Source organism: Larimichthys crocea, chromosome XVII, assembly GCF_000972845.2.
Source record: "Larimichthys crocea isolate SSNF chromosome XVII, L_crocea_2.0, whole genome shotgun sequence".
Classification (NCBI taxonomy): domain Eukaryota; kingdom Metazoa; phylum Chordata; class Actinopteri; family Sciaenidae; genus Larimichthys; species Larimichthys crocea.
The window spans coordinates 29,141,234-29,167,035 of NC_040027.1; the positions used below are offsets into that span (position 1 = coordinate 29,141,234).

The 25,802-nt window shown below is 39.8% G+C and overlaps 1 protein-coding gene and 1 long non-coding RNA gene across 8 annotated transcripts in view; one reads left to right on the plus strand and one right to left on the minus strand.

Moving 5' to 3' along the window:
- The window catches only part of LOC104930919 (cAMP-specific 3',5'-cyclic phosphodiesterase 4D), an 84,692-nt gene that overhangs the window by 28,335 nt on the left and 30,555 nt on the right, over window positions 1-25,802 (minus strand). Inside the window, exon 1 of one of the 7 annotated variants that reach the window (XM_019268623.2) lies at window positions 12,920-13,753. The exons of 5 other annotated variants lie outside the window; for them this stretch is intronic. In XM_019268623.2, coding sequence (XP_019124168.1) covers window positions 12,920-12,996 — 77 coding nt within the window. In that variant the 5' untranslated portion in view covers window positions 12,997-13,753. Of the gene's footprint in view, window positions 1-6,052; window positions 6,261-12,919; window positions 13,754-25,802 lie in introns of those variants that run through there. One more of the 7 variants, XM_019268622.2, reaches the window with a different exon arrangement.
- Window positions 4,117-8,206, plus strand: LOC109140801 (uncharacterized). Its single transcript, XR_002042546.2, has 3 exons — window positions 4,117-4,815; window positions 6,008-6,176; window positions 6,254-8,206. It is a non-coding gene; the product is annotated as an uncharacterized LOC109140801 (long non-coding RNA).

Consider the following 25,802-nt stretch of genomic DNA (forward strand, 5'->3'; position numbering starts at 1 on the left):
AGCCTTCCTGAAAAATCTTATGTCAGGGTGCTAGACAGGAGATTCTGTCTCAGCTGTGAGAGGGGCGGCTCTTGCAGGATGCTTAAGGGAATAGGTGTCCATGACCATGCAGTGTACATGTGTTTTGTGGTATTTGGAAAAGATTTGTTGTCCTGTTGATTTAGGCATTTCTTTGACTGTGCTTCAGGAATGTGGGATTCTGTGGACATGACTGACAGCATGTAGAGGGGCAGTTTGAAGATGACTGTGTGGTTCAGATGAGGTTAGCACCTCTAAGTATAAGTACAAATGTAGATTGCATCTTTAAGTTAGATCAGGTTGCTTCTCCCAATGCAAAGCGTGATGAGAAAGTCTGATCCTGGCTTCAGCACAGCCAGCCAAACACTGCTGAAATGGGTGTGTGAATGCTGATCGTTGTGTTTCATAAGGTTACACAATGGTCGGACAAAGCCCCCCCTCTCAAAATTGACGTCAGTGATGATCAGTGGTGGTGCTGGCTATTCCCTCATCCCTTAATTACATTTTAACTAGACAAAGAGCTTCTATGGTCTCACTACACATATAGGGGAATCTTCAGCAGATGACCTCGCATGTTTCATATTTTTGGACAACTGAGCATACAATCGTGTAGTCCTCAGTCTAGCAATAAATAATATGGAGCCCACAGCTGGTGCCCACCCAGTGCATCCCTGATATAAAATATAATACCTTTTATTAGCCTAATCATAAATTGGAACAAGAGCTACAGTGGAGAAAGTTGACTCTCTTAGGTGACAGAACAGTTGAAGGTTTACCAATGTCACCACCTCAGCACTTTTGGTAGGTTTCAGTCATCCCAGTTCTTTGTTTTTTTTAAAAATGTCAATGTTTTAAAGCCCTGTGCACTCCACCTCCTCTTCCCATGTGCCTGCCAACACGTCCGACTCGGCCGCTCTGCCCTGTGTCTCAAAAGACAATATTTGCCAGTGATGTCAACAGCAGCAGATCGTCAGTTGGCAAAACATCAGGACGAGTTAGTCCTTAGTCCTTAATTTACATGAAAACAACAATCGTTCTGCTTGTTGAATGAATGTGGGTATGTTTGTTTTTTTTTACTGTGTGTGTGTGCACGTGCTTGCTGAGCCTGTAAACAGTAAATATATCCAGGCTACCTCAGAGAGTTCCCTCTTTCAAACACCACACTGCACACATACCTGTACATATGCACATACACACGTGATGCAGCTACTATAACCACAGTCCCCCACGTGTGTGTGTCTCACTCACACACACACAAAACTACTGACACATACATAATAGTCATGTCTTTTTTAAAGCCTCCATGTGCTGGAGGCGGAGGAGACAGACAGAAAGAGCCATAGAGAGACGGAGGAGGGGAAGGAGGGAGGGAGGAGTGTATCTGTAGAGAAGAGCGAGAACTCCGCTCTGACTCTTCATGTGGATTTGAAACAGCAGCTTTAGCGCGTCACGTCCAGCTCTCCCAACCGCATGAAACAGGAGTGTCACTGAGGAAATGACTCTCAAAGCCACACTACTTTGATCCCCTTTCTCTTTCTTCACCCTCTACTTGTTTTGGACTGGAAGCATGATGCCTAAACACCGGAGGAGGGCTTTCCTCCATCTGTCTGCGCGTCAGTGGAAACCTGGTGTGGTGTGGGGGAGAAGAGAGGAGCACACAGAGCAGAGGAGAAGAGGAGTACCGAGGAGGAGGAAGAGGAGGATTAGTGAAGAACACGCAGAAGGAGACAAAACAACCATAAACATGAGTTTACCGACTAACTGTGTGTGATGGCCCCCTCGGTCCAGGATCGCTACTTCAAGTGAGGAATGGAAATATCTGTGGGTCGCCGTGCGCCGTCAACCGGCCGATCGACATCGCTGCAGAAACGGAGGCGTAGGCCAGAGGCGGTTTTAATCCAGATGTTGTAGTTGCACAACTCTAAACACACAGTTCACAAGATTCACAGTTTTCCGTTGATAAACCACCTTAAACAACTAGAATGAAAATGACATAACTTCTGTAATTGAACTTTTGGAGATTTTGATTGGTAGCATCCAGCAGTGACTCCATATAGCGGCTTTATTCACTTAATCAAACAAGTAATACGGATTTATTCAAATTTGATAAGATGGGCCGTCATCATCCTTTCTAAACATCATAAAACCCTATTTAAATTATAGAAATATATATAGAATGAACAATATTTGTTAAAATGTCACGTTGTACATATTTTAAGCACATTTAATGAAAAGTATTTGAAAAAAGCTCAAAAATAAAATAACCACAATCCTGTACCAAATTGCTGGCTAGTCAATAGGTTGTATTTTGTGACTGTGTATTTTTCACAGGATTACTACATTGTATTGTGAAGGGCTACTCAGACATATTCTCACCTTAGTTAATTTATGGGTATAATCAGTTATTTACCGTGATATCCTGTTAGTTCAGGTGTTTCAGTGGGGTCTCAGTGTGTAATTTTGTAGTGACCTTGCATCTGCTGTTACCTATCATTCTACTTGCAGTACAGTGTGTCTGTACATTGATATTGTTTTATTTAATCTCTAGTACTGCGTTTGTGACGACACCTACTTGACATTTTTCTTTATAGTGGTAATGTTTCATCAGTTGTAACAAGCATTCAAAATTAATTTAGCTGAATATCAAAATATCACAGTCAAGTGTAAGAGTTTGATTGGAAGATTGAACAAAGTCTCAGCCTCTTTACCCCTCAGGCAGAAATCATTTCAATCTAGGATGTCAAAATAGCATCCATAGTCAGTGTTAGTCTGCCAGGACAGTGGAGTTGAGACTCAGATTGAACACATGACCTGAGGTTCAGTTAAGGCTGTATCACCTCATGGTGGGTCATATGTCTCTCACACATAAAACACATTTCACAGAAATTAAAAAAAACTATCTGGGGAAAAGTATGAACTATAAATTTACAATTAACAGAGTAATAGTTTTATAGCAATTTCATTGCTATTTTATCAGTTAGAATTTTTTTTAGCATATGCTTAAAGAAAATGACAGACTTAGACCAGCCTAATGCATCACTAAACACAGACACACACACTCTCTGTTCCACTTACCAGATGAGTGTCTGCTGCCCTTAAGACTCACAGAAGGAAATGTGACTAATTTTGCAGCCGGCCTTTTCGAAAATCATGACGACATTTGCCCTGTCGTGTGGGGAGGGGGGATCAAAGTGCCTTTAAAATGTCCACCCCCCAATAAAAAAGCCTTCAAAGGGAAATTGCTAATGAACACCGAGTTGCGCGTATTTATAGGCCTGATGGATCAACCACATGTGTGTAATAACAGCAGTGAAAAAGCAGCGGAGAAAACTAGAGGTGCACACTATAATCGTCCAAATCCCTTTAACCCTGCACCCTGTGTAGTTTCCATTAATTCCTAGACGGAAAACCTCCTGCTTTCATCGTCATCGCTGTACCTCGTAAAGTTAGAAGCCTTTACGGTTAGTTTTGGCAAACAGAGATTGGAGTCCATCCGTGCAGACATTTAACTTCTGCTTTTACGGTTAAGGTACGAGTTCACTATGTGTGAAATGGCATTTCAGTCTTCTCCCTTTACTAAGTTCAGTTCATCTCATACCACTCAGTCATTGAGGGATCATATTGTCCTGTCCTTTAATTTTCGTTTGTACCGTCTTGATCTATCACAACCTATCACTATCACTGTGGCCCACATCACCTGTACTTGTCCTCTCATACATTGTCCTGTCCAGTTCTTACGTGTCCTGTCATTAAGTTTGGAGCAATAAGTAGATAAGTACTGATAAGATGAACATTTTTGAATTTTTTTTTTTTGCCATTTTTGTGGGAGTTAAGAAATGATGAATGAGTCAGAGTCTGACATCAGTCCTCATCATCATCATCAGCATCATCATCATCATCATCATCATCATCATCATCATCACTGATGCTGCAGGTCTATGGACAAAAAGAGCAATAACAGGTAGCATAGGACAAGACAGAAGTGACTAAAAAGTCCCTAAAAGCAATGTATGGTTTGTTTAATACAAAAAATAATTGACGAATCAAGATACCTCATGACTCATGGCTTTTTTATTATTATTTTTTTTTCATCTTATCAGTACTTACTACTTATTGCTCAAACCTAATGACAGGACACATAAGAACTGGACAGGACAATGTATGAGAGGACAAGTACAGGTGATGTGGGCCACAGTGATAGTGACAGGTTGTGATAGATCAAGACGGTACAGAAAATTAAAGGACAGGACAGAATATGATCCCTCAATGACTGAGTGGTATGAGATGAACTGAACTTAGTAAAAGGGAGAAGACAGAAATGCCATTTCACACATAAGTGAACTCGTACTTTAACCGTAAAAGCAGAAGTTAAATGTCTGCACGGATGGACTCCAATCTCTGTTTGCCAAAACTAACCGTAAAAGCTCTAACTTTACGAGGTACAGCGATGACGATGAAAGCAGGATGTTTCCGTCTAGGAATTAATGGAAACTACACAGGGTGCAGGGTTAAAGGGATTTGGACGATTATAGTGTGCACTCTAGTTTTCTCCGCTGCTTTTTCACTGCGTTATTACACACATGTGGTTGATCCATCAGGCCTATAAATACGCGCAACTCGGTGTTCATTAGCAATTTCCCTTTGAAGGCTTTTTTATTGGTGGGTTGACATTTTAAAGGCACTTTGATCCCCCCTCCCCACACGACAGGGCAAATGTCGTCATGATTTTCGAAAAGGCCGGCTGCAAAATTAGTCACATTTCCTTCTGTGAGTCTTAAGGCAGCAGACACTCATCTGGTAAGTGTGAACAGAGAGTGTGTGTGTCTGTGTTTAGTGATGCATTAGGCTGGTCTAAGTCTGTCATTTTCTTTTAAGCATATGCTTAAAAAAATTCTAACTGATAAAATAGCAATGAAATTGCTATAACTATTACTCTTGTTAATTGTTAAATTTATAGTTCATACTTTTCCCCAGATATATTTTTTTTATTTCTGTGAAATGTGTTTATGTGTGAGAGACATATGACCCACCATGAGGTGATACTAGCCTTAACTGAACCTCAGGTCATGTGTTCAATCTGAGTCTCAACTCCACTGTCCTGGCATAGCTAACACTGACTATGGATGCTATTTTGACATCCTAGATTGAAATGATTTCTGCCTGAGGGGTAAAGAGCTGAGACTTTGTTCAATCTTCCAATCAAACTTCTTACACTTGACTGTGATATTTTGATATTCAGCTAAATTAATTTTGAATGCTTGTTACAAACTGATGAAACATTACCACTATAAAGAAAAATATCAAGTAGGTCGTCACAAACGCAGTACTAAGAGATTAAATAAAACATATCAATGTACAGACACACTGTACTGCAAGTAGAAATGATAGGAATATCAGCAGATGCAAGGTCACTACAAATTACACACTGAGCACCACTGAAACACTGAATCTTAACAGGAATATCACAGTAAATAATGATTACAGTATACCCATAAATTAAATAAGGTGAGAATATGTACTGAGTAGCCCTTACACAATACAATGTAGTAATCCTGTGAAAAATACTACAGTCACAAATACAACCTATTGACTAGCCAGCAATTTGGTACAGGTATTGTGGTTATTCTATTTTTGAGCTTTATTCAAATACTTTTCATTAAATGTGCTTAAAATATGTACAAGTGACATTTTAAACAAATATTGTAACATTCTAATATATATTTCTATAATTTAAATAGGTTTTCATGATGTTTATGAAAAGGATGATGACGGCCCATCTTATCAAATTTGAATAAATACTATATAACTTTATTTATTAAGTGATAAAGACAAGACTATTGGAAGTCACTGCTGGGTGCTACACAATAAAAATCTCCAAAAAATAAAAGTTAATTTCACTAATATTACAGAAGTTATAGTCAACTTATTATAAGTTGTTTAAGTGTTTATCAACGGAAAAACTGTGAATCTTGTGAACTTGTGTGTTTAGAGTTGTGCAACTACAACATCTGGATTAAAACCGCATCTGGCCTACCGCCTCCGTTTCTGCACGATGTCGATCGGCCGGTTGACGGCGCACGGCGACCCACAGATATTTCCATTCCTCACTTTGAAGTAGCGATCCTGGACCGAGGGGGCCAGATACACACAGTTAGTCGGTAAACTCATGTTTATGGTTGTTTTTGTCTCCCTTCTGCGTTGTTCTTCACTAATCCTCCTCTTCCTCCTCCTCCAGGTACTCCTCTTCTCCTCTGCTCTTGTGTGTTCTCTCTTCTCCCTCCACACCACACCAGGTTTCCACTGACGCGCAGACAGATGGAGGAAAGCCCTCCTCGTGGTGTTTGAGCATCATGCTTCCAGTCCAAAACAAGTAGAGGGTGAAGAAAGGAAAGGGGATCAAAGTAGTGTGGCTTTGAGAGTCATTTCCTCAGTGACACTCCTGTTTCATGCGGTTTGGAGAGCTGGACGTGACGCGCTAAAGCTGCTGGTTTCAAATCCACACTGAAGAGTTCAGAGCGGAGTTCTCGCTCTTCTCTACAGATACACTCCTCCCTCCCTCCTTCCCTCCCTCCGTCTCTCTATGGCTCTTTCTGTCTGTCTCCTCCAGCCTCCAGCACATGGAGGCTTTAAAAAAAGACATGAACTATGTATGTATGTGCAGTATGTTTGTGTGTGTGTGTGAGTGAGACACACACACACGTGGGGGACTGTGGTTATAGTAGCTGCATCACGTGTGTATGTGCATATGTACAGTATGTGTGCAGTGTGTGTTTGAAAGACACACACCGAAGAGGGAAACTCTCTGAGGTAGCCTGGATATATTTACTGTTTACAGGCTCAGCAAGCACGTGCACACACACAGTAAAAAAGACAAAACATACACACATTCATTCAAGCAGAACTGATTGTTGTTTTCATGTAAATTAAGGACTAAGGACTAACTCGTCCTGATGATTTTGCCAACTGACCGATCTGCTGCTGTTGACATCACTGGCAAATATTTGTCTTTTGAGACACAGGGCAGACGGCCGAGTCGGACGTGTTGGCAGGCACATGGGAGAGGAGGTGGAGTGCACAGGGCTTTAAAACATTTGACATTTTAGAAAAAACAAAGAACTGGGATGACTGAATACCTACCAAAAGTGCTGAGGTGGTGACATTGGTAAACCTTCAACTGTTCTGTCAACCTAAGAGAGTCAACTTTCTCCACTGTAGCTCTTGTTCCAAGTTATGATTTAGGGCTAATAAAAGGTATTTATTTTTATATCAGGGATGCACTGGGTGGCACCAGCTGTGGGCTCATATTATTTTATTGCTAGACTGAGGACTACACTGAATGTATGCTCAGTTGTCCAAAAATATGAAAACAATGCGAGGTCATCTGCTGAAGATTCCCCTATATTGTAGTGAGACCATAGAAGCTCTTTGTCTAGTTAAAATGTAATTAAGGGATGAGTGAATAGCCAGCACCACCACTGATCATCACTGACGTCAATTCTGAGAGGGGGGGCTTTGTCCGACCATTTGTGTAACCTTATGAAACCAACGATTCAGCATTCACACTCATTTCATGCAGTGTTTGGCCGGCTGTGCTGAAGCCAGGGATCAGACTTCTCTATCACGCTTTGCATTTGGGAGAAGCAACCTGATCTAACTTAAAGATGCAATCTACATTTGTACTTATACTTAGAGGTGCTAACCCTCATCTGAACCACTACAGTCATCTTCAAACTGCCCCTCTACATGCTGTCAGTCATGTCCACCGAATCCCACATTCCTGAAGCACAGTCAAGAAGATGCCTAAATCAACAGGACAACAAATCTTTTCCAAATACACAAAACCCATGTACACTGCATGGTCATGGACACCTATTCCCTTTAAGCATCCTGCAAGAGCTGCCCCTCTCCACAGCTGAGACAGAATCTCCTGTCTAGCACCCTGACATAAGATTTTTCAAGGAAGCTAAGCAGTAAAATACCCTGATAGTTGGAGCAAACCCTGCAGACATCCAGGCCTCTACCTGGTGGTTGTTTCCCTACTCTCTATAAAATGACTATTCTCAAATGACATTGATTCACAGAGGTTCTCAAAGTGCCTCTCTGCATGTCTCACTTTGAAAAGTACATATTGTAAACTTTCCTAGATCCAATTTTTTTGTACTAACAAGTGCTGACTTAAAGTTGAACCCATGCAAAGGAACAACAAAGAGGATACATTTGTATTTGAACCACTGGTTGAACATCCTCCATGAGACTAAAGACAGACAGGAGGCATGAACTCAATAGTTCACTCAGAACTCCCTACTCCTGCTTTATTCCATGACTTTTTTTTCTTGGCATCCATTTAGTTCAAGTCCTTAATACTAAGAATCATCGCAGAAACAAGTATCAGGTTTTTCATTCTGTGATTTCCACTAACACATTCAGATGTTTACCATGTTTTAATTTTTTCCTTAGATAAACTAAACAAAAAACTCTGTACCCTTCCCATCAATGCTCTCCTCCCTCCTTGTGCAACGTGCTTGTGAAACATGTTGGACCTCGAAAACAGATGCAGGGGTGGAGGTTTGCTGAGAATGAGGTGTTTGTGAGGCCGCTGTGTAACCAAATCCACCAGCCAAATGACTTCTACGGTCCAGCTGGCTGCTGGCTCCTATGACAACATTACCGCTGGTAATGAGAATAAGCTGCAAGGGGAGTGTCATGTGTGCATGAGTGTGTCTGGGAGTGTGAGAAAGTGTTGACGTGCGTCTGTACCAAGTTTATACTGATATACAATATTAATTATTATTAGTTAGATTGACCTTTTATTAAAATATCAGATGTCAGTTGGTCTGCTGATGAGCTGGACTGAAACGGAATATAATAAAGTTCAGAAACAAATGTTTCATTTATTCTTTGTGTTTTTTATGCTTTAGAGCCTGGCATTACACAACTTCACAGATAGCTTCAGTGTTGATAAATGTAGGATTCTGTAACAGCTTCTCAGAGAACATAAACAGTCCAATGAGCAAAGAGCGCTTCAAAAGGCTCTGGGCTTCAAAATGCTTGACAGATCTTCTTTTTGAAAACAGAAAGCTCACAGTAAAGTTAGACAAGTATACTGTGCATTCATCTCAAGGACTGACTATGACTGACAACTTTTCTGGGAGGCTTTCTCACTTTAATTCATCTGGCTAATGAACAGGAAATCCACATTAGAACGGCAATAAAACTTGACAGAAAGCACTGGAGGGGGGGATGCAGTCAAATACCAGATCCACATTAGACGTCACATGGCATCAACCTATCCTTTTATTTTAACCTATTTATTTTACAGAAAAGAAATTATTCATTTAAATACAGTAATGTTTCAGGTATGGTGGTTTGTGGCTGTTGAAGACTTGCCTTCTTCACTGTAGTGAATCTGTGACAGCAGAGTAGAGACAAACTTACACCATCTTGTGGAGAAATATTTACTGAGTGCATAGAGCAGTTGCTCCCAATCATGCGGTCTGCATGTTTTTGTCTAATCCGGTTGTTAAAGCAGCTGATTTCCATGTTAACATTCATTTTAAGCTGTAGTGTTTGGTAAGAATTAATTAATTAATTTCTGATATACAGTCTGATTTGTGGCAATGTGACCCCAGGTGTAATCTTTTATTAGAGCTTTTTAAACTTTTATATTTCAAATGTTTTAATTCATTCACATGCAGCATTTGTGATGAATTGATGAATTAGAGTCAGTCAGCCAGCATGAAGTGGATTTAATTCAATAGTCATAGTGATGATAGTTGCTGCTTAGATCATACTTATTGTATATTTACATCTTCCTATTCAACTGAGGTCATGCTGCTTCTCCTGCACCTCCCACAAAGCACACAGCCTGCGGCTGCAGTTGACTAGAATGTGTTATTTCAGCAGGTAGTCTCTGTTCATTTTGTTGTTTTTTGGCTTTAATCTTTATTTGTCCAAGATAAGTTGGCCAAACACGCTTCAGAATTTCAAACGACACTCAAATTCTCATTCATCAACACACGCAAAGTCAAACTGATTTATCTTTTAATCAATCATTTAGTCTATAAGTGAGAAGAGTGCTGCTGATTCAGTCTGCTGAAGTCAGACTGACTATCCAGCAGAGGTCACTCTTTGCCTAGAAACTATAGTCTGTAGCACGTAGGAGCAAAACAGATATATACAGACACACTCACAACACTGCAACCACAGAAACAAGGCAAGACAAAAGGTCAAGGCACTTCTATCCACAGTTAACAGAAACTGCAGCACTGCAAGGGTAAACATAATTTCAGCTACTATTTTCTTTTTAAAAGTCAGAAGGGCATATTGTGAATGCTGAACTGAACCTAAAACTGAGTCAAGCCTAAACCTCTCTCTACTACTTTTCCATTAGTGTTAAAACACAATATCTAATTTGGCCAAAGGACCCACAAAAACTCTCTGGTGGAACAATCAATGTGGATTTTGGGTGTGTGTGTGTGTGTGTGTGTGTGTGTGTGTGTGTGTGTGTGTGTGTGTGTGTGTGTACACAACAAACGAGAAACACATGTCACACTCACGTGTTATGTGCAGCCAGGCTGGCGGAGCTGGAGAACTATTCCAAGCTCGGGGGTTTTATTTTGGGGGTCTGTTGTGTTATTGTTGTCCCTCCCATCTCCTTATCACTTCTGCTGTGTTTGGACTCAGCTGTAGCTGTACTCAGTCAGAAACAAGTCTCATACTGGGGATAGACTGGATGATAAACTGAGAGCAGGTGATAGGGGTGATGTGAGAGTCTTAAGCCCATTTCGCACAGCTTTATTCTGTAAATAATCTGGCTATTTGACATGTTTCTGTCATGTGTTAACAAGAATTATTTACCCAGGGATGTAAAGTTGCCAAATAATTATGTAGTAACTTTTCCAAAGGCCCCCGAAAATACCTTGAGTTTGAGTAAATTAAAAAATCCAACATCAACAGTACAATGTGTCTCTACGTGCTGGACAGATATGAAAAGTTGCGAAAATTTTGCACACCATAGCGTTTTTTAATGCAACCTGGAGTCGCAAAAGTTGCTGACTTCAAGAGACAAAAGAACAGACTGGGTTGGTTGCTGTTGCATGTCACCATAATGTCAGTTCAGACAATCTTCATTCAATAGGAGACTGTAAAACAACAGACTTGTACAGAAAACTTCTCCTGTTTGACAACAAGACCAAAAATCATTTGAGATATTTGGTTTGATATTAAACTACATTATTTTTTATCACCCTCTTAGTCGGTTTGAGTTTGAATGGGAGCAGCAACATTCCAGAGGGATTTAGGAAAGACTTATGTGAACAGGATACTGTAGTAGCAGCTACCTTAAAAAATGCTGCACTGATACTTTAAGAGCTGGAAGGTGTACTGAAATAATAATAGAACAAGAAAAAAGTGGAGGTAGTGAAAACAACAAAATGCTTTGAGATGAAGCCATTCTTCCTCTAAAAGTATTATTGATATAGAGACAGAATTTATATGTAAAATGCTCTGTTTAAAGATGTTTAGGGAGACGTCAGCTTTGACCTTTCAAAGTCATACTGACAGTGTTTTCCTTTGTTGAGTATTCTACTGTACAACTGAAGCAGCAGCAAACATCTAAAGTTTGTATTTCAGTTCACAAAAAAATACAGCTACAGGTGCCGCTAGCAACATAAAGTCTGTACCAAGGACAGTTTTGTCAGAGAAGATAGATACTGTAAGAAATAAGTTATTATTAATTTATTATTTAGTTTAACTGTAAGGTTCTGGCTGTGTGTGATGGCAGTGAAGGTGTGCCATGTGTTGGTGGTTGTGCTAGATGTGATATGGGAGAATGAGTTAACCACTGACCCACAACACAAGAGAGGAGAGCTGGGCGGTGCCCACCAATCCCAGCCCAGTTTAATGCTTACCAGGACTGAGGACAGGAGCAGACATGAACACACAAGCAAATGTACAAAAAGTTTACACAACTTTGCTGCATGTAGATCTACTTTGAAACTACCTGAACATATTTTTTTCCAGATTGGTCCAACACTCACTTCGGTGCTCAATGTTCAATCAGAAACATTTATTTATTGAGCTGAAGATTTTCAGCCAAAACAGGAAGTCTGCTGAATGACACTTGCCACAAACAAACCTAACTTCCTCTCGAAGGCTGCTGGGTAAAAATGCTATCAGATAGAAAAACAGTACAGCTGAAAACCATCAAGTCATGCACTGACGATACAACAATGCAACAATGGCGATGCAACAATACAAACATCTTGAGTTTTCTGATTACTTTAATGTTTGCAAATTGTAAACATGTCAGTCTTTCCCATCTCTGCCATAGATTTATGTTCTTTGTAAGTGCCAGAGCACCTTTAGGCCAAAGCACTTGCTTTTTGATTGTGTGGGATGACATGAAAACCTGATATTTGCAGTTGATATCTTTGATTTCTTAATTATTTACAGGCACCAACCTACTTTCTATTTATACTTTTAAATCTCACATTATTGGATTGGATTAGAAAATTAGAGAAATACAGTCTGTGCACACGTTGCAGCAGAGATGTCAGAACATCAACAGCTTGTGACATCAGGAAGAAGGATATCCAATTACCCATATTTCTTACTTTCTCATGTCACTCTTGCATATTATGTTAAGCACAGTACAAGCTTGTGTTTTTACGTGAACAAATATATTCCAGTTCTCTCTATCAATGTTAATCATAAAAGTAACTCCTGAAGAAGGGATCACTGGTACGTGAACCACTGAATATACAATGTGATGTGTTTACAAATAATCGTGTCTATTGCTGTAGCCCAGACAGTGAAACTATCACTACAGGCGTAGGGTGAACACTCCCTCTCATGAATATGAATGCTGAATAGATGCAGCATGCATAGTTTAAGAACATACCCCAAGCACGAGTGTCTCCGACCGTGTCCGAAACCAGTCGGCGCCCCTTTCCTTGCCAATCGGTAGTCTTTGTTCATTGTCTCTTGAGCTCCTGACTCATACGAGACACTCTGGGTTGTAAAGAACTTGACCTATACATCTGAGCCTTTTGTGGTGATTCTTGAACTTCACAACTCAGTTTGTTACTTTCCTCCCATGAACCACTTGGAGGTTGTGGATCGACTCCATGAGGTATTGTGATGAACCAAAACAAAGGTAGATTCCAGGTGAGAGACAAAAGAAAACTGACACAGTCAGATATAAATGACAAATCTGTTTAATCCTCAGTGTCTCAGGATGCAGGAAAAAACATTGAGGAATGTTTCAGAGTTCCAGGTCAGGAGTTTCCAGTCCCAGGCAAGCCTCAACAAGGCTGACTGGAGCGTGATATTCAGTTAGTCTCTCCAGAAAGAAGAAGCTGTACAGGAGCTGCTGTAACTGAGGAGTAAGCAGCATTGAAGGATTTTCCACAACAACTGTTTGTTGTTGTAATTACCCAAAATACTCCCAGATGTGACATTGACTACATTCCTGAAATGGTCTTCAGTAGCAAAGCTTCAAATTGTCCAGGGGAAAACAAGATCTTGAGAGAAGTCCAAAAACTTTTGTAGTAGATTTGTTACTCTACTTCTCTGTCAGCCACTCACTTTGTTTGCAGGAAAGGGGAAGGGCTGGGTTTCAGCTGAGAGCAATGACGCAGCAGGGTAGTGTCAGCATGGGTTGACCTCATCCTTCAGCAGTGTGAGAGCTTGCAGTGTCCCCTGAGGTTGCTGAAGACAGCCCACCATGTCCCTAAAAGCTGTCAAGGCAATGCAAGAACTAAACTATAAAGTTTGATCCTTTTTTAAGCAACCTTCAAGGCAAAGCCAACGCTCTGTGTGTTGACCCTTTCTGAGCTTTGAGAGACTGAAAATACTCCTACATTTATACAGTAACAGAGGAAGATTTCGGTGTGCCCCAACTTGTCAAAGAGAGATCTGACTTCACTGCATGGCTAGGGGGTGTTTTTGTGTCTGGCAGAGCTGGTTTGGCTCAGCCTTCATTGACACGTGAGATCAACGGGCCGCCTGACCCGAAACTCTCCTTCGGCTGCCTTGCGGCTACATAATTACAGGGGGGATATTGTTAGAATTGGTGCTGGGCAGGCTGGCAAGAGGGTATGGGGGGAAGGGGGTATGAAGCGTATGTAAAGATGCACAGCCAAACCTGTGACATACCAAACATAATCTTAAACTTTCACGCAAGATATTGTATCCAATACGATACATTATGATATATAATTATTTTCATTACAAGCTTCAGATTATTTTCCTGAATAATCAATAAATCCTTAGTTTTTGAAATGAGAATACATACTGAAAAATGCCTGAAGAAAGACTCAATGAGAGATGTGAGAAAAATAGAGCGTTAGAAAGATGAAGAGGGGTATGAACATTCATTTCACAACTTCACCACACCCATGAACTTTTTACACAATGTATGATAGCACCTTAGAAGCTAAAATAAGGGATAGTGCTCCAGCCAAACAGCACATAGCTTTAGATTAACTCAACTATGAAAGTAATTCATCAAAACATAATGCATAATATCTGTTCTTTTCAGCCAACTTCTTTAATATTATTACCTTTTTCCCCGTTGTTTTCAGCAGAGAGGACTGGCCTTTGACTGCTTGTGTTTCTAGCTGCAACCACTTAAAGTTTCAAACACTTCAGCCTCAGATAGAGGGACACTTGTTGCGTCAAAGCCACCACAACCACTTCCCTAAACAGTGTGAAGCAAGCAGACTAAAAAGAGGATGCTGTAAAGACATACATGATTATCTTCTAAATGTTGTACAACTTGTTACTCATGCATTAGTGCATTTGTATGAAGTACCCCATAATATAAATAACAAACTGTGGTACTGCACAGATAATAAAATAAATAAAATAAATAAATAAACTATATAAAAATTTAATATAAATGGTCCCAGTACATGACCCTTAGTTTACCAAAGCCTTGTGAGGAATTGAACCTGATTACATTATTAAGTTCTAGCTGTGGACAGTGGACCAGCTCTACACCCTTGCAAGGTTTGCTGGGAGGGGAGTTATGAGGGGCACTGCAGGAGAAAGGGGTAATGGTGCTGTTACTATGAGCCACTCGGTCCTTGTATAACCAAAGTGAGAGCTGTGTCTGTATTTTCTACATAAAGCCAAACATGTTTTAGGTAGGTGTTAGACTTAGACATTATCTCAGAGTGTCTGGTTTGGAGATTTCATGACTGGCATATATTTTTATAGATTATGTGGTTCAGTTTGCTTCACCAGATCTTGATCTTCAGCACGCACTGGGGTGGTTTGTAGCAGAGTGTGAAGCGACCAACAACTTCAAGTCTGAGACAGGTTCTCTTCTTCAAAATACTAAATATGGAGGAAGGATAAGCAGAAGAATGTGGATGCCTCAAGATCTTTGTTTTTATGGTGTCATAAGTGGGCTGTAATCTTGCGTACATGTAGTGTATGTGAAACAGATAATACGTTGGGTTAAAACTAAAACCACATAAAAAACACCAACACTACTGTTGCAAATTACTTGAAGAGAAGAGTAGCAATTACTCTGATCAAAATGCAACATTGTGAGTGATTTCACAAAAGACCAATATGCTGTTAAAGTTCATAAAATAATTCCTGCAGTCTACACTGTAGACTTAAATACCATGATCCTAACTGTGTGTGTTAACTGTGTGTGTTAGCAAGGGGATTTTCCTTCAATGCAGCTTTTCCAATGTTTTCTCAAATGACCTACAGGTCATGGTTGTGTACATGGGAAATCTGTTTTTGACGTCACTACCCGGGCAGCACTGCTTTTTCTTGCTCTACCATGGTATATTTCTACTTTGAAAATCAGAAAATGACTTTAAAAGCCAATCAGATATCTATACTTTCTGCTTTCTTACATTCTGATCTGAAATGACCAAAAATCTCAACTCATCACATTATTCACTGTTGTTCATTATTCATTGTGGTTGTTCTGCAGACCATTTTTAAACATTTATGTTATTTGAGACATGAATAACCAATTTGGGCAACAATATTTAATCAGCTTGATCTGTTCTTACGTAACAGAAACACATGCTGCCTGTTTTTAAGTCATGAGGAAGGAGTGAACAACTGAAAGTGCAGCATTAGGCGTCAGCCTTGTGTTTACTGCGGTGAGATGTCTTTAATCCTTCTGAACTCAGCTTTGTCTCTGCTAAACAGAAACCTCAGGTCAGAGGCAGGCAGTCCATCTGCAGCTATAGGATCTTTGTCCTCACTATGTGACCTGTGCCAGGCCTGCTAAATGTAACATTGAACACCTTAGGCACAAAACAAGACACCCTCTTTCATTGCAAGAACAATGAAGTCCATTGAGATGACAACGTTCCCGACGTCAACAAAATCATGATTTCCAACAGTTACCTTCTCATCAGACAATGAGGCTTTTTTAGCCACAGCAAACCCATGACACGCATTTTAAAGACGTGAAAAGGCAGCCCTATTACCTATCAGCCCCTGAAACGAATGCACGTACTTGAGTTTATTCAAGTTCAGCAGGGTAACATTGTCAAAAGACTGTATTGTATTTATCTTCTCCATGTACAACTACAACTTTTCTAGACAAAGTCCTGAAAATGCTGACCACAAAAGGCTTTTAATTATTAACACTACCTGGGTGTGTGTGCCAAGGTGAAGCGCCTCTGCAGTGCGATGCTGCGGTTCATGAGGAGCTTGCGGAATAGCAGAGGAGAGTGGCGGGGAGAGTTTCGTGGAGAGTCGCAGGGGGACATCCGCGGGGATCCACAGGGCGAGGCAGACTTTGACTGTGGTTTCAGCTGGATGGGCTGAGGACTGCTCATTGGGAAGGTACCAGCCCCTCCAGATTTTTCCCAGAGGATCTCACTCATGCTGCTGTGTTATGGTTTAACAAAACCTGATCTTGGATGCTGATCTCTTGAGGTCGTCCAGGTCGTCCATCTCAAAGCAGCTGCATTCTTCAAAGAAATCATAAAACACCTCTCTAGTCTGTCTTATAATGATGCACTTCATGCTCAAAGACACTTGTGGGAGTCTCTAAATTCTTCAGATCCAATGTTGCTTGAGAATCTTCATTACCTTTTCTGAGCGGAGCTCTCTGCGAGCACTGTTGATGGACACGGACATGAGTGCAGGACTGAGCCCTCCCCTCAGCAGAAAGCTTTGTTTACATAGCACTGAGCCCTGCCTAAATATGGCCAGGCCTGAATTATAGCGTTGTTAGCTGGTACCACGGGTGAACTAGCCGTGTCCAGCATTCCCTTCATGCAGGAGTAAACTGGCAACTGCCAAGCGCACCAATTTACATCTGTTTCCTCCCTCAGCTCATCAGTGCACAAACATTTACCAACGATTACAGCTCTGCTTGTGTAGACACATGCCAGAATTGTGTTGCGTTGAGAGGCTGCAGCCTGGATAGATTTTCATTGTGCTCATTGGCGGGGACCCTCGCTGTCTAAAAACAGAGCCAGCTTCAGATAAAAGATAAAAGGAACCCTGGAAATGTCACTTAAACTTTTAGTCATATCTCAAGTGACTTGCGCTTTCCCAACAGGCCTCAGGGGTGATGGAAAAACAGAAATCAGGAAGAGTTTCATCTTTGACCCAAAGACAACCAGTGACCCAAACCTCCTCCTCAGCCAAAATAAACAAACTGAAGTGCTAAATCTGCTTGTACCTAAACATTTCCCTTGATAAGAAGAATTCTCTAAGTACATGTTGCTCCTGCTTTATATACATACACAGTTCAGTTCATTCAGCTAATAGACCTTACATCTAACGTACAATACATTCCCTGACGTTTCCTATCAAACATTAAAAAGACAGGTTCACTTCACGCTGTCTTCAATTTCAGGGATCCAGAGACAATGGTTGGCTGTGTGTCAGGGTTCAGTTGCATATGGATGAAGTATTTGTCCTGATGCTTATCACTGACATGCTTGAGATGCAGAAGAAAGTAAATATGAGCTATACGCTGGAATATTTTGACTGCAGTTGTGATCTGAGAACATAAGCTTTTGTGAGAGCTGATTAAATCCACACATTTCTGTCTCCGTTTTACAATTGTACATCAGAAAAAAGATTGAGATAATGGAACAGCAAATCATATGCTGGATCTCTTTTTAACTGCTTCATCCATAATTCAAACTGTTTAAGCTACTTCATGCTTTCTTTCTTTTCTTTCTTTTTTAGTTCTCTTTGTTATTAAGATGTTCATTGCTGTACCATGTCTACGCTGTAATTATCATAGATCACCTGTCAATCAAACAGTATGACTACAGTGTCATTAGGCTGTTTCGTGATGATGAAGTCTGAGTTTCTGTGGGTAGTACTCTTTCCTTTGTTCAATCTTAGCACTATGAGAGCTGCACACATCAAGTGTTCAGAGCAAATGTTAAAGCTTTTGGAAAATATCTATAGGACAAATCACTGTTATTAAAAGTGATGTGCCATGGCGGCTGAGTCCTAATGAGAATTATTATACTTAAGCCTTACAATCATTGCCTTTTGAAGTATCTGTACAGCGTTAACATTTTCATGGAAACAGAAAGTGTCAACATTTCACATATTATTCACTTTGTCATTGTGACTCTTTGTCACTCTGCACCTTTTTCAATGAAGCATTAAAGTTATGAGATAAAGAGTTTTTGAGCCTGAGGGCTGACTGCCAAAGTACTGATTTTACTGCAGTCAGGAGAGGTCACTGCAATGGGCTCACCAACAAAAACACAGCTGTTGTATGAAGTGCTGCCAAATGTGACCAGTAGATGGTGCCCACACACAAACACATACCCTGGTGCAAACATGAAAATACCCAAAGTACTGTAAAATGTAAACGCCATCCCTTGGGGTTTTACTTTGAGAAATTTTACTTATGCAGAATTTATGCAGATGTTTAAGACACCTTACAGCATCATAATTGTATCTGCTGCACAGGAGGCCCTGGTGCGTTTTGAACCTCTAACTCTGAAAAAAGGTCCATATCATTTGCTAACAGTTTACCATTACACCTGTGCTTCAATAAGGGGTTGAATGAGTGGGTGAAAAATAATTCATCACATAAAAACCTGTAGACAGCGTGGGCTCAGTCAATCAAATGGTTGTCATTATGACTCAATAAGGAGAAAAGATGAGGAGCCGAAGCCCATGATTTTTCTTAAAGTGACTAATGCCAGGATATGTGGAACTATTTATGAGTCACATACCCTTCCTCCACCCGCCGCCAACACCAGAGCAAATACACACATACACACACACACACAAAAGCACACAAATAGGACTGGTTGAATCACACACACACACAAAAGCACACAAATAGGACTGGTTGAATACACACACGCAAATTTAAACACAGACAAAGTTGCATTAGATACCTGAAAAGCCTGTAGAGTTAACAGTATACAAACTGGTTTATCCTTTAAGCTCCAGTACCTGTAGGTGTAACTTCATCATCACTGTCCCTCACACGCTCAACCAAGGAACTTCTAATAAAGAGAGATGGAAACTACAAAAACACAATTTCATTTTGTCGACACACCTCTGTTGCCCTGAGCAAACAGCTGCTCATATTCAAAGCTTCTCTAAATGTTAATGTTTTTAATAAAAGTGTGTGTATTTTCAGCAGGTAAGCTTCCATAAAAATGACTTCTCTGGTGCTTTGAAGTGGTGTGAAGGAGATGACAGGACCTAGTTTCACAGCCGATTTATAAGTAGGCAACTATGAGACACATAAGATACGGAAAAAAGTATTTCCAAAACCAAACTTTATCTGATCCAATATGATTATTCATGCTCAAATCATTATACACCTTTTTCATTTTAATTGCATATTTTTCTTGCAGTTTTTCTGTGATTCTTGGGACATTTAGGATGCAAACCATTTTCAAATAACAAATTACAACTACTTAGTTTCAGCAGGAAGACACAGTACCACTTCCTTTCGGTGCCCAACCACATAGTGCGCCACAGCGAACTCTGCAGCAATAGTTTTGGTATTGTGCACCATGAACAAATCTGGCAAGAAAACCCCCCCACACAAAAAAAACACTGCTACAGGCAGGAGAGGTGACCACACTGACCAGAACACCACAGTAACTAGACTGAGAAGTTCTTGAGCAAAATACTTTTAGTATTCTTTCTACCACTGGTGAGCTCGGTGGGGTAGTTGGTATCAAGTTAAAATGATGTAGTCCTATGCGACACAGCCAGTGTTTGTTCCGCTTCCGGCTGATTTAGATCAGCAGCATGATTTTCCAAAAGAAAGAGCAATGCTGTTGAGCCTCATGGCAGCACTACCATGGTTCTTACACCTCTTTACATTAACAGTGTCTGCATCCAAATTGCAGATGACTGGAATGATGAATCATTGAGAAAGCTTCCATCTTTTAAAATGCATGTATTAATACTGTGTGCAGTTCAAACTAAAACAATACTGTGTGTGTGTGTGTGTGTGTGTGTGTGTGTGTGTGTGTGTGTGTGTAGGAAGTCTTATGATTGATGATAGCTCATCAAGGTGACTGACGTGTAAGTGTTGGAGTCGAAACGTGACAAATTGAAAGGGAAGGAGGGCTGACTAATGAATACTTTCATTCCATCAAGAAGAAAAATAGCATATGCTAACTTGTACAGAAGAATAACAAAGAAATTCACCTCAGCCATCAAACTCACCCTTTTCACTGTGAGGATTTATCTACAGTATTTCTTATTAATGTTTCCTCCTGGGCAGAATTTCATTACAGGTGGCATTTTAAAAATCTGAACATCTGAAGATTTATTAGTGAGCATATTTCTAAAAGTCAGGGACCTAGGCAAAAATTTTGAAAGCCTGTGGCTTAAATTAATCTAAATTAAGGCACCCCTAAAAGCTAGAACATTACATTATATAAAGAAGTACATTCAAACACACACACTAACACAAACACAATAAACTGCTATTAAGTTACTCTGTGACTTTGTTTTTTTTTAAACACGTTGGTTTAGATTTTTAGACACTTAAAATAACAATCTGAGACTGAGTGACAAATGCAAACACTTTTAGTGGGCGTTTATTGACAGTGTGCAGTTGTCCAGAAGGATTACATTACAAACTGTTTCAGGGCTGCCGGCTGCAGCGCGCTCACTCAATACTGGACCTATTTCAAGAACTGTTGTCCCCATTGGACACAAAAACATGGGGAAATAGTGTACAGGTTAAAAAACATATTTAAAGAGAAACATTTCTCTTTAAATATGTAAAATGTAATGCAAAGGTACACAAGGGAGTTCAGATAAGGTTACAGAGTGAAGAGAGATGCACAGAGCTGTGCGGTAAGCTTGTCCAGATGGAACCATCATGTCCCAGCCAGCTCCTGGGGAGGAAGAGCCAGGAACATGAAGAGGCTCATTCTGGACAACTTCCTCAGGGAAAGGCTGAGAACTGGGATCAAAGCCAGCATCCTATGTTGTAGAGATTCTCACCAGGGTTTTCCTTGATCAAATGACCGCAAATATATATCAACCCCAAAATATATATATACATATATATATATACATATATATCTCAGTGTCAATGTTCAAATGTTACATCGTTTCTTTAAAGGCTGTGTGTTGTGGAGCACTAATTAAGTCTAATTGATTGCCTGGATACTGGAAATAACAACACAGAATCTTAATATTAAACACTAAATTAAATAAAATATTGAGTTCAGCACTAGATGGTAAAAAAAAAGTGCTGTCATGGCTATGGTATGTATTATTTTTTAGATGAATTCTCTTTATCAACCATAAATAATATTCAAATTAAGGATGAGTTTTTATTAATTTAGGACAGTTGTTGCTTAACGTTGCTGTTTTGTCAAAATGACTCATCATATTTTGCAGTTGGACTTCCATGTTGACAGGCAATTATGAGGATTACAAAGATAATAAGATAATAAAATGCCAACAAAGAACACTACACTGAATGTTTAGTTATACTGTGGGTTTTGTAGTTAACAGTGGCTGTATAATATACTGTGGTGGACTTTAAACTCTTGCTTTTTGTTGTCTGCTGGTGCCTTTTGAAATTAGTTCATGAAAGTCATGACAATAATATAAGGCACACTATGATGCAATAATACACTACTCTACTTAGATATACTATACTTAACTAGTGTCTTTTAAAACAGCGGACTGTTGACGTGTCTTGCTCTTCTTCTTTTGGTGTATCTGACCTTAACTTTTGTGCAAGGAGGTGACTCTAATGATGAACACCCGGACCAGACTGTCAGCTAGAAAAAGACTCAACCATGACATCTTTCATTGCACAGCATCAGATCGAGCTGTCTGTCAGAGTCTGCTGCATCTCCTAGGCAACTGGGAGCTCCTCAGTGACAAACATTATGTTGTTATTCAAACAGGACATCTGCTAAGGCTACGCCTCCGCTTGGTGACCTTGCGTGCACCTGAGCTGCTGCCACTTGTGCAGTTAAACACTAAATGGTAACCTCCGAACCATAGCCGCCCCATATCTGAAGATAACTGTCCAAGTGAACAAAAGAGTCAAAGTAAAATATTTAGATGATGTTGAATGTTTATATATATACAAATATTGACAAAGCTAAAGTTTTAGGAGTTTGTCAGTTTTCAATCAAAGGAACACCCAAAAGGATTCCCTGAGGAACCCCTTAATAAAGGGTTTGAGGTGTCTGCACATAGATGCATAGTCACATACTAATGCTAATACTATCTTGGCGCTGCTATCAGATGTGTCGATGTGATGTAGAATATAGTTTCTTTTAACTGGATAGATAAGAGGTCAGGTCAATGGTTAAGGCCCATAGATGGGGGTATCCTGGGAAAGGAATTTCTCTTATCTATCTGTCCCTCTGACTCGAGTTATTTTATTGCATGTCTTGGGGTGAGTTATTTTGATTATATGTTTTGGGGGCATAACCTACTGTATGGGCTTGTCCTGCATAGATCAGGAGAGTCTCATCATTTGGCTAGGGGCTCCAAGTAACGTTTTACTTGTTACGATGCTGAACTTATTGTAATAAACCTTATATACAACTAAGACAGTGTCGGCGGAGTTTCTCTTCAAACATCTTCAACTGCATCACCACTGAATATACGACAGGTTTAATAAAGAAAAAGAAGTAAACGGTTGAGAGAATTTGAAGACAGAAAAGTGTTGTTACTCTACATGGTTTATCTGCTGCTGCTAAAAGAAAAGATCAGATCAAAGGCCACAAAGTGAGAAAGATGCCCATATGGCACTTGTTCAAACACTGAGTTATTTTTATAAGAAAGTATTACCGTTTTGCTTTTATCAGCAAAAACTCAGCCTACACCACCAAAGGGCAAAAAAAGTCAATAGTCTCAGAGGCTTTGAGGAAAACACAGCGCATGGAGGATGTGATTACAAAAAGAGAGGACTAACAGGAGCAGGGAGCTAGCATGGGAGTGATTATAATCTGACTATATTTTAGTGGAACTGAAACTGCAATAAGTGTCCTGGAGTAAAGATGAAAATTGTGGACAAACTGCACATTTAGGCCTTTACGCTTGTAAAGTTTTAACAAATCAACCCCTGAATGTTCAGCACCATTTTGTCCTGTCCTAAACTATAATTTCTTTTTTTTTACAATATACTTCTGTTCCTGTCAAATAACGTGTGATCTTTGACAGTGTGCCTTGTTAAAGGGGTATTATAAAAGTTACATTCTGAATATTATTGCAAAATGAAATGACACCCGTGTTAACACCCCCTGTCCTAATGGTCTGTCAGCCTCTCAGCACTTCTGCTCCACAAAGGGAGTGCTAAGAGTGTAAGCATTTTTTTTCTATGAAGCAATACAACTTATAAATATACTGCTCTGCTGCTTCAGTAAGTTGATGATGTCTTTCCTAATATCTATCTAATTTTAAACCACAAGTTCACATTGCTGCTCATCTGTTTTTAATGGCAGTCAATACATCTATCTGTGAATCACTGACAGATTGAGTACCTACTACCAGCATCCCCAAAGCCCTCAGGCAGCTTTACAGCAACACTCAGCTGACGAACGACATGTAGCTCCACAAAAACACATCACCTGGTGAGAAAAGACAGGCAGGGCTCCAAAATAACAAGGACGGTCTGCACTGAAAACCTCTTCATTGATAACGTTAACAATGCCTCATCCCTAAGCTTGGCATAAACTCAGACTCAATACAGCATGCAGAATTTTATATTTTTGTTGCCATTTCATGTGTTATAATGTAGGTATAAAAGTTTATGTTGATCTTCCTATCCTATCCTGTACCAACTGGTGTTGTCAGACAAATCATTCTTTGTGCAATTAACAGATTTTTTTCTAGGCATTGATTGTGTGCATGCTTTAGAGTGTAAACATTAAACCAGTAAAACACATTTCTTGTAGACTGACTAAATAATAAATAATAAATAAAATAATGGATGCATTGTCAAGATTTTGTTTGCCCTACACCTCTGGCCAGGCCATGAAATATTGTGCTTGGTTCAGATAAATCTACTTTTATTCATTATTCCTGCCAACTTCAATTATAAAGACAGGAACTATTTAATTTTCTATAGTTCTGTCAACACTGAGACCCCTTTGGGTCACTGACTTTATTTAGGAACTGCATATGTTCGTCACTGCTGGGAGGTAAATCCGGACGGTGAGGAAAGCGGCACCAGTATGTGTTACAAAAGCTGAGGAGTGTTCATTTACACATGTCCCATCTGCTTCTGTTATCATTCATTAAAATTCTTTAACACTAAGTGTTTGTTCAGCCGCAGCACAAACAGGTGGTCAAACTTCAAGTTATCTGGGAATGTTTTCAAGGCATTTGTCTTACAAATGTACAGTAGACATGATGAAAAAAAAAACTCTCAAAATTACAGTTTATCTAACCCTTATCTCAAAGAAGTTATAAAGACAGAGAACATTAACTGTACAGCACGTGGTGAAAGTGAATAAGAAAAAATTGCCACTGGAGCTGCCAGGATCCAATAAGAAAATACTGTGGCAGCTTTCTTTTAGTGAGCTGTGTCGGTATCTTATTAATTGAACTTGTCTCAGTCATCCGTGATGTTTTCCATCCATTAAATGTCACCATTTATTACATTTCCAGTACCAGCTCTCGTTAGAAAACAGTATTAGATGCTCTCCGTATTATTCACAACAAATAAACTGCAGGGAGGAAGAGCTGATCCAAACTAAAGGGGAATTCATGGATGAGCAAACCTTTTGACAGTCCCAAGGAGGTTGGTTCATTGATAATGCGTCAACCAGAAGGTCACACTTTTGGTTTCCATTCTAGATGAAGACTGTGGGTAAGACTATGAGGCTGACTATCACTAAAAGGTCAGAACATTAGGGGGCGTTTTTATTCCAGTTTTTATTCCATCTGCAATTTCTCTCCCTCGAAAGTATAAAATACTGTGACATTTGGAGGCTTTTTTCACTTGATATGTGTAACATTAAGAGAAAAAGGTTTCTACATTAATCTTAATGGTTAAGAAACTATACTGAAACTATATTAAAATAAATTGCCGTGAAGGCTTGTAACTTGTATGTTGTATTCATTTCATTTCATTTTATCTCGTGAGTTTTAAAAAATGAAAAACCATACTGGTTGACCAACCACAGTTGTTTTAATTCCCAAAAATGTTGGTCAAGTCAAATTTGTCCAGTTCATGAAACACACTGATTACAAAATCTACACCAATAGACAGCAGACACTCCAAATGAATGGATTTTAATATGAAATACATCTATGAACTTTACTAAAGAAAGGAAAACACTGCTTACGCTTAGGGCACC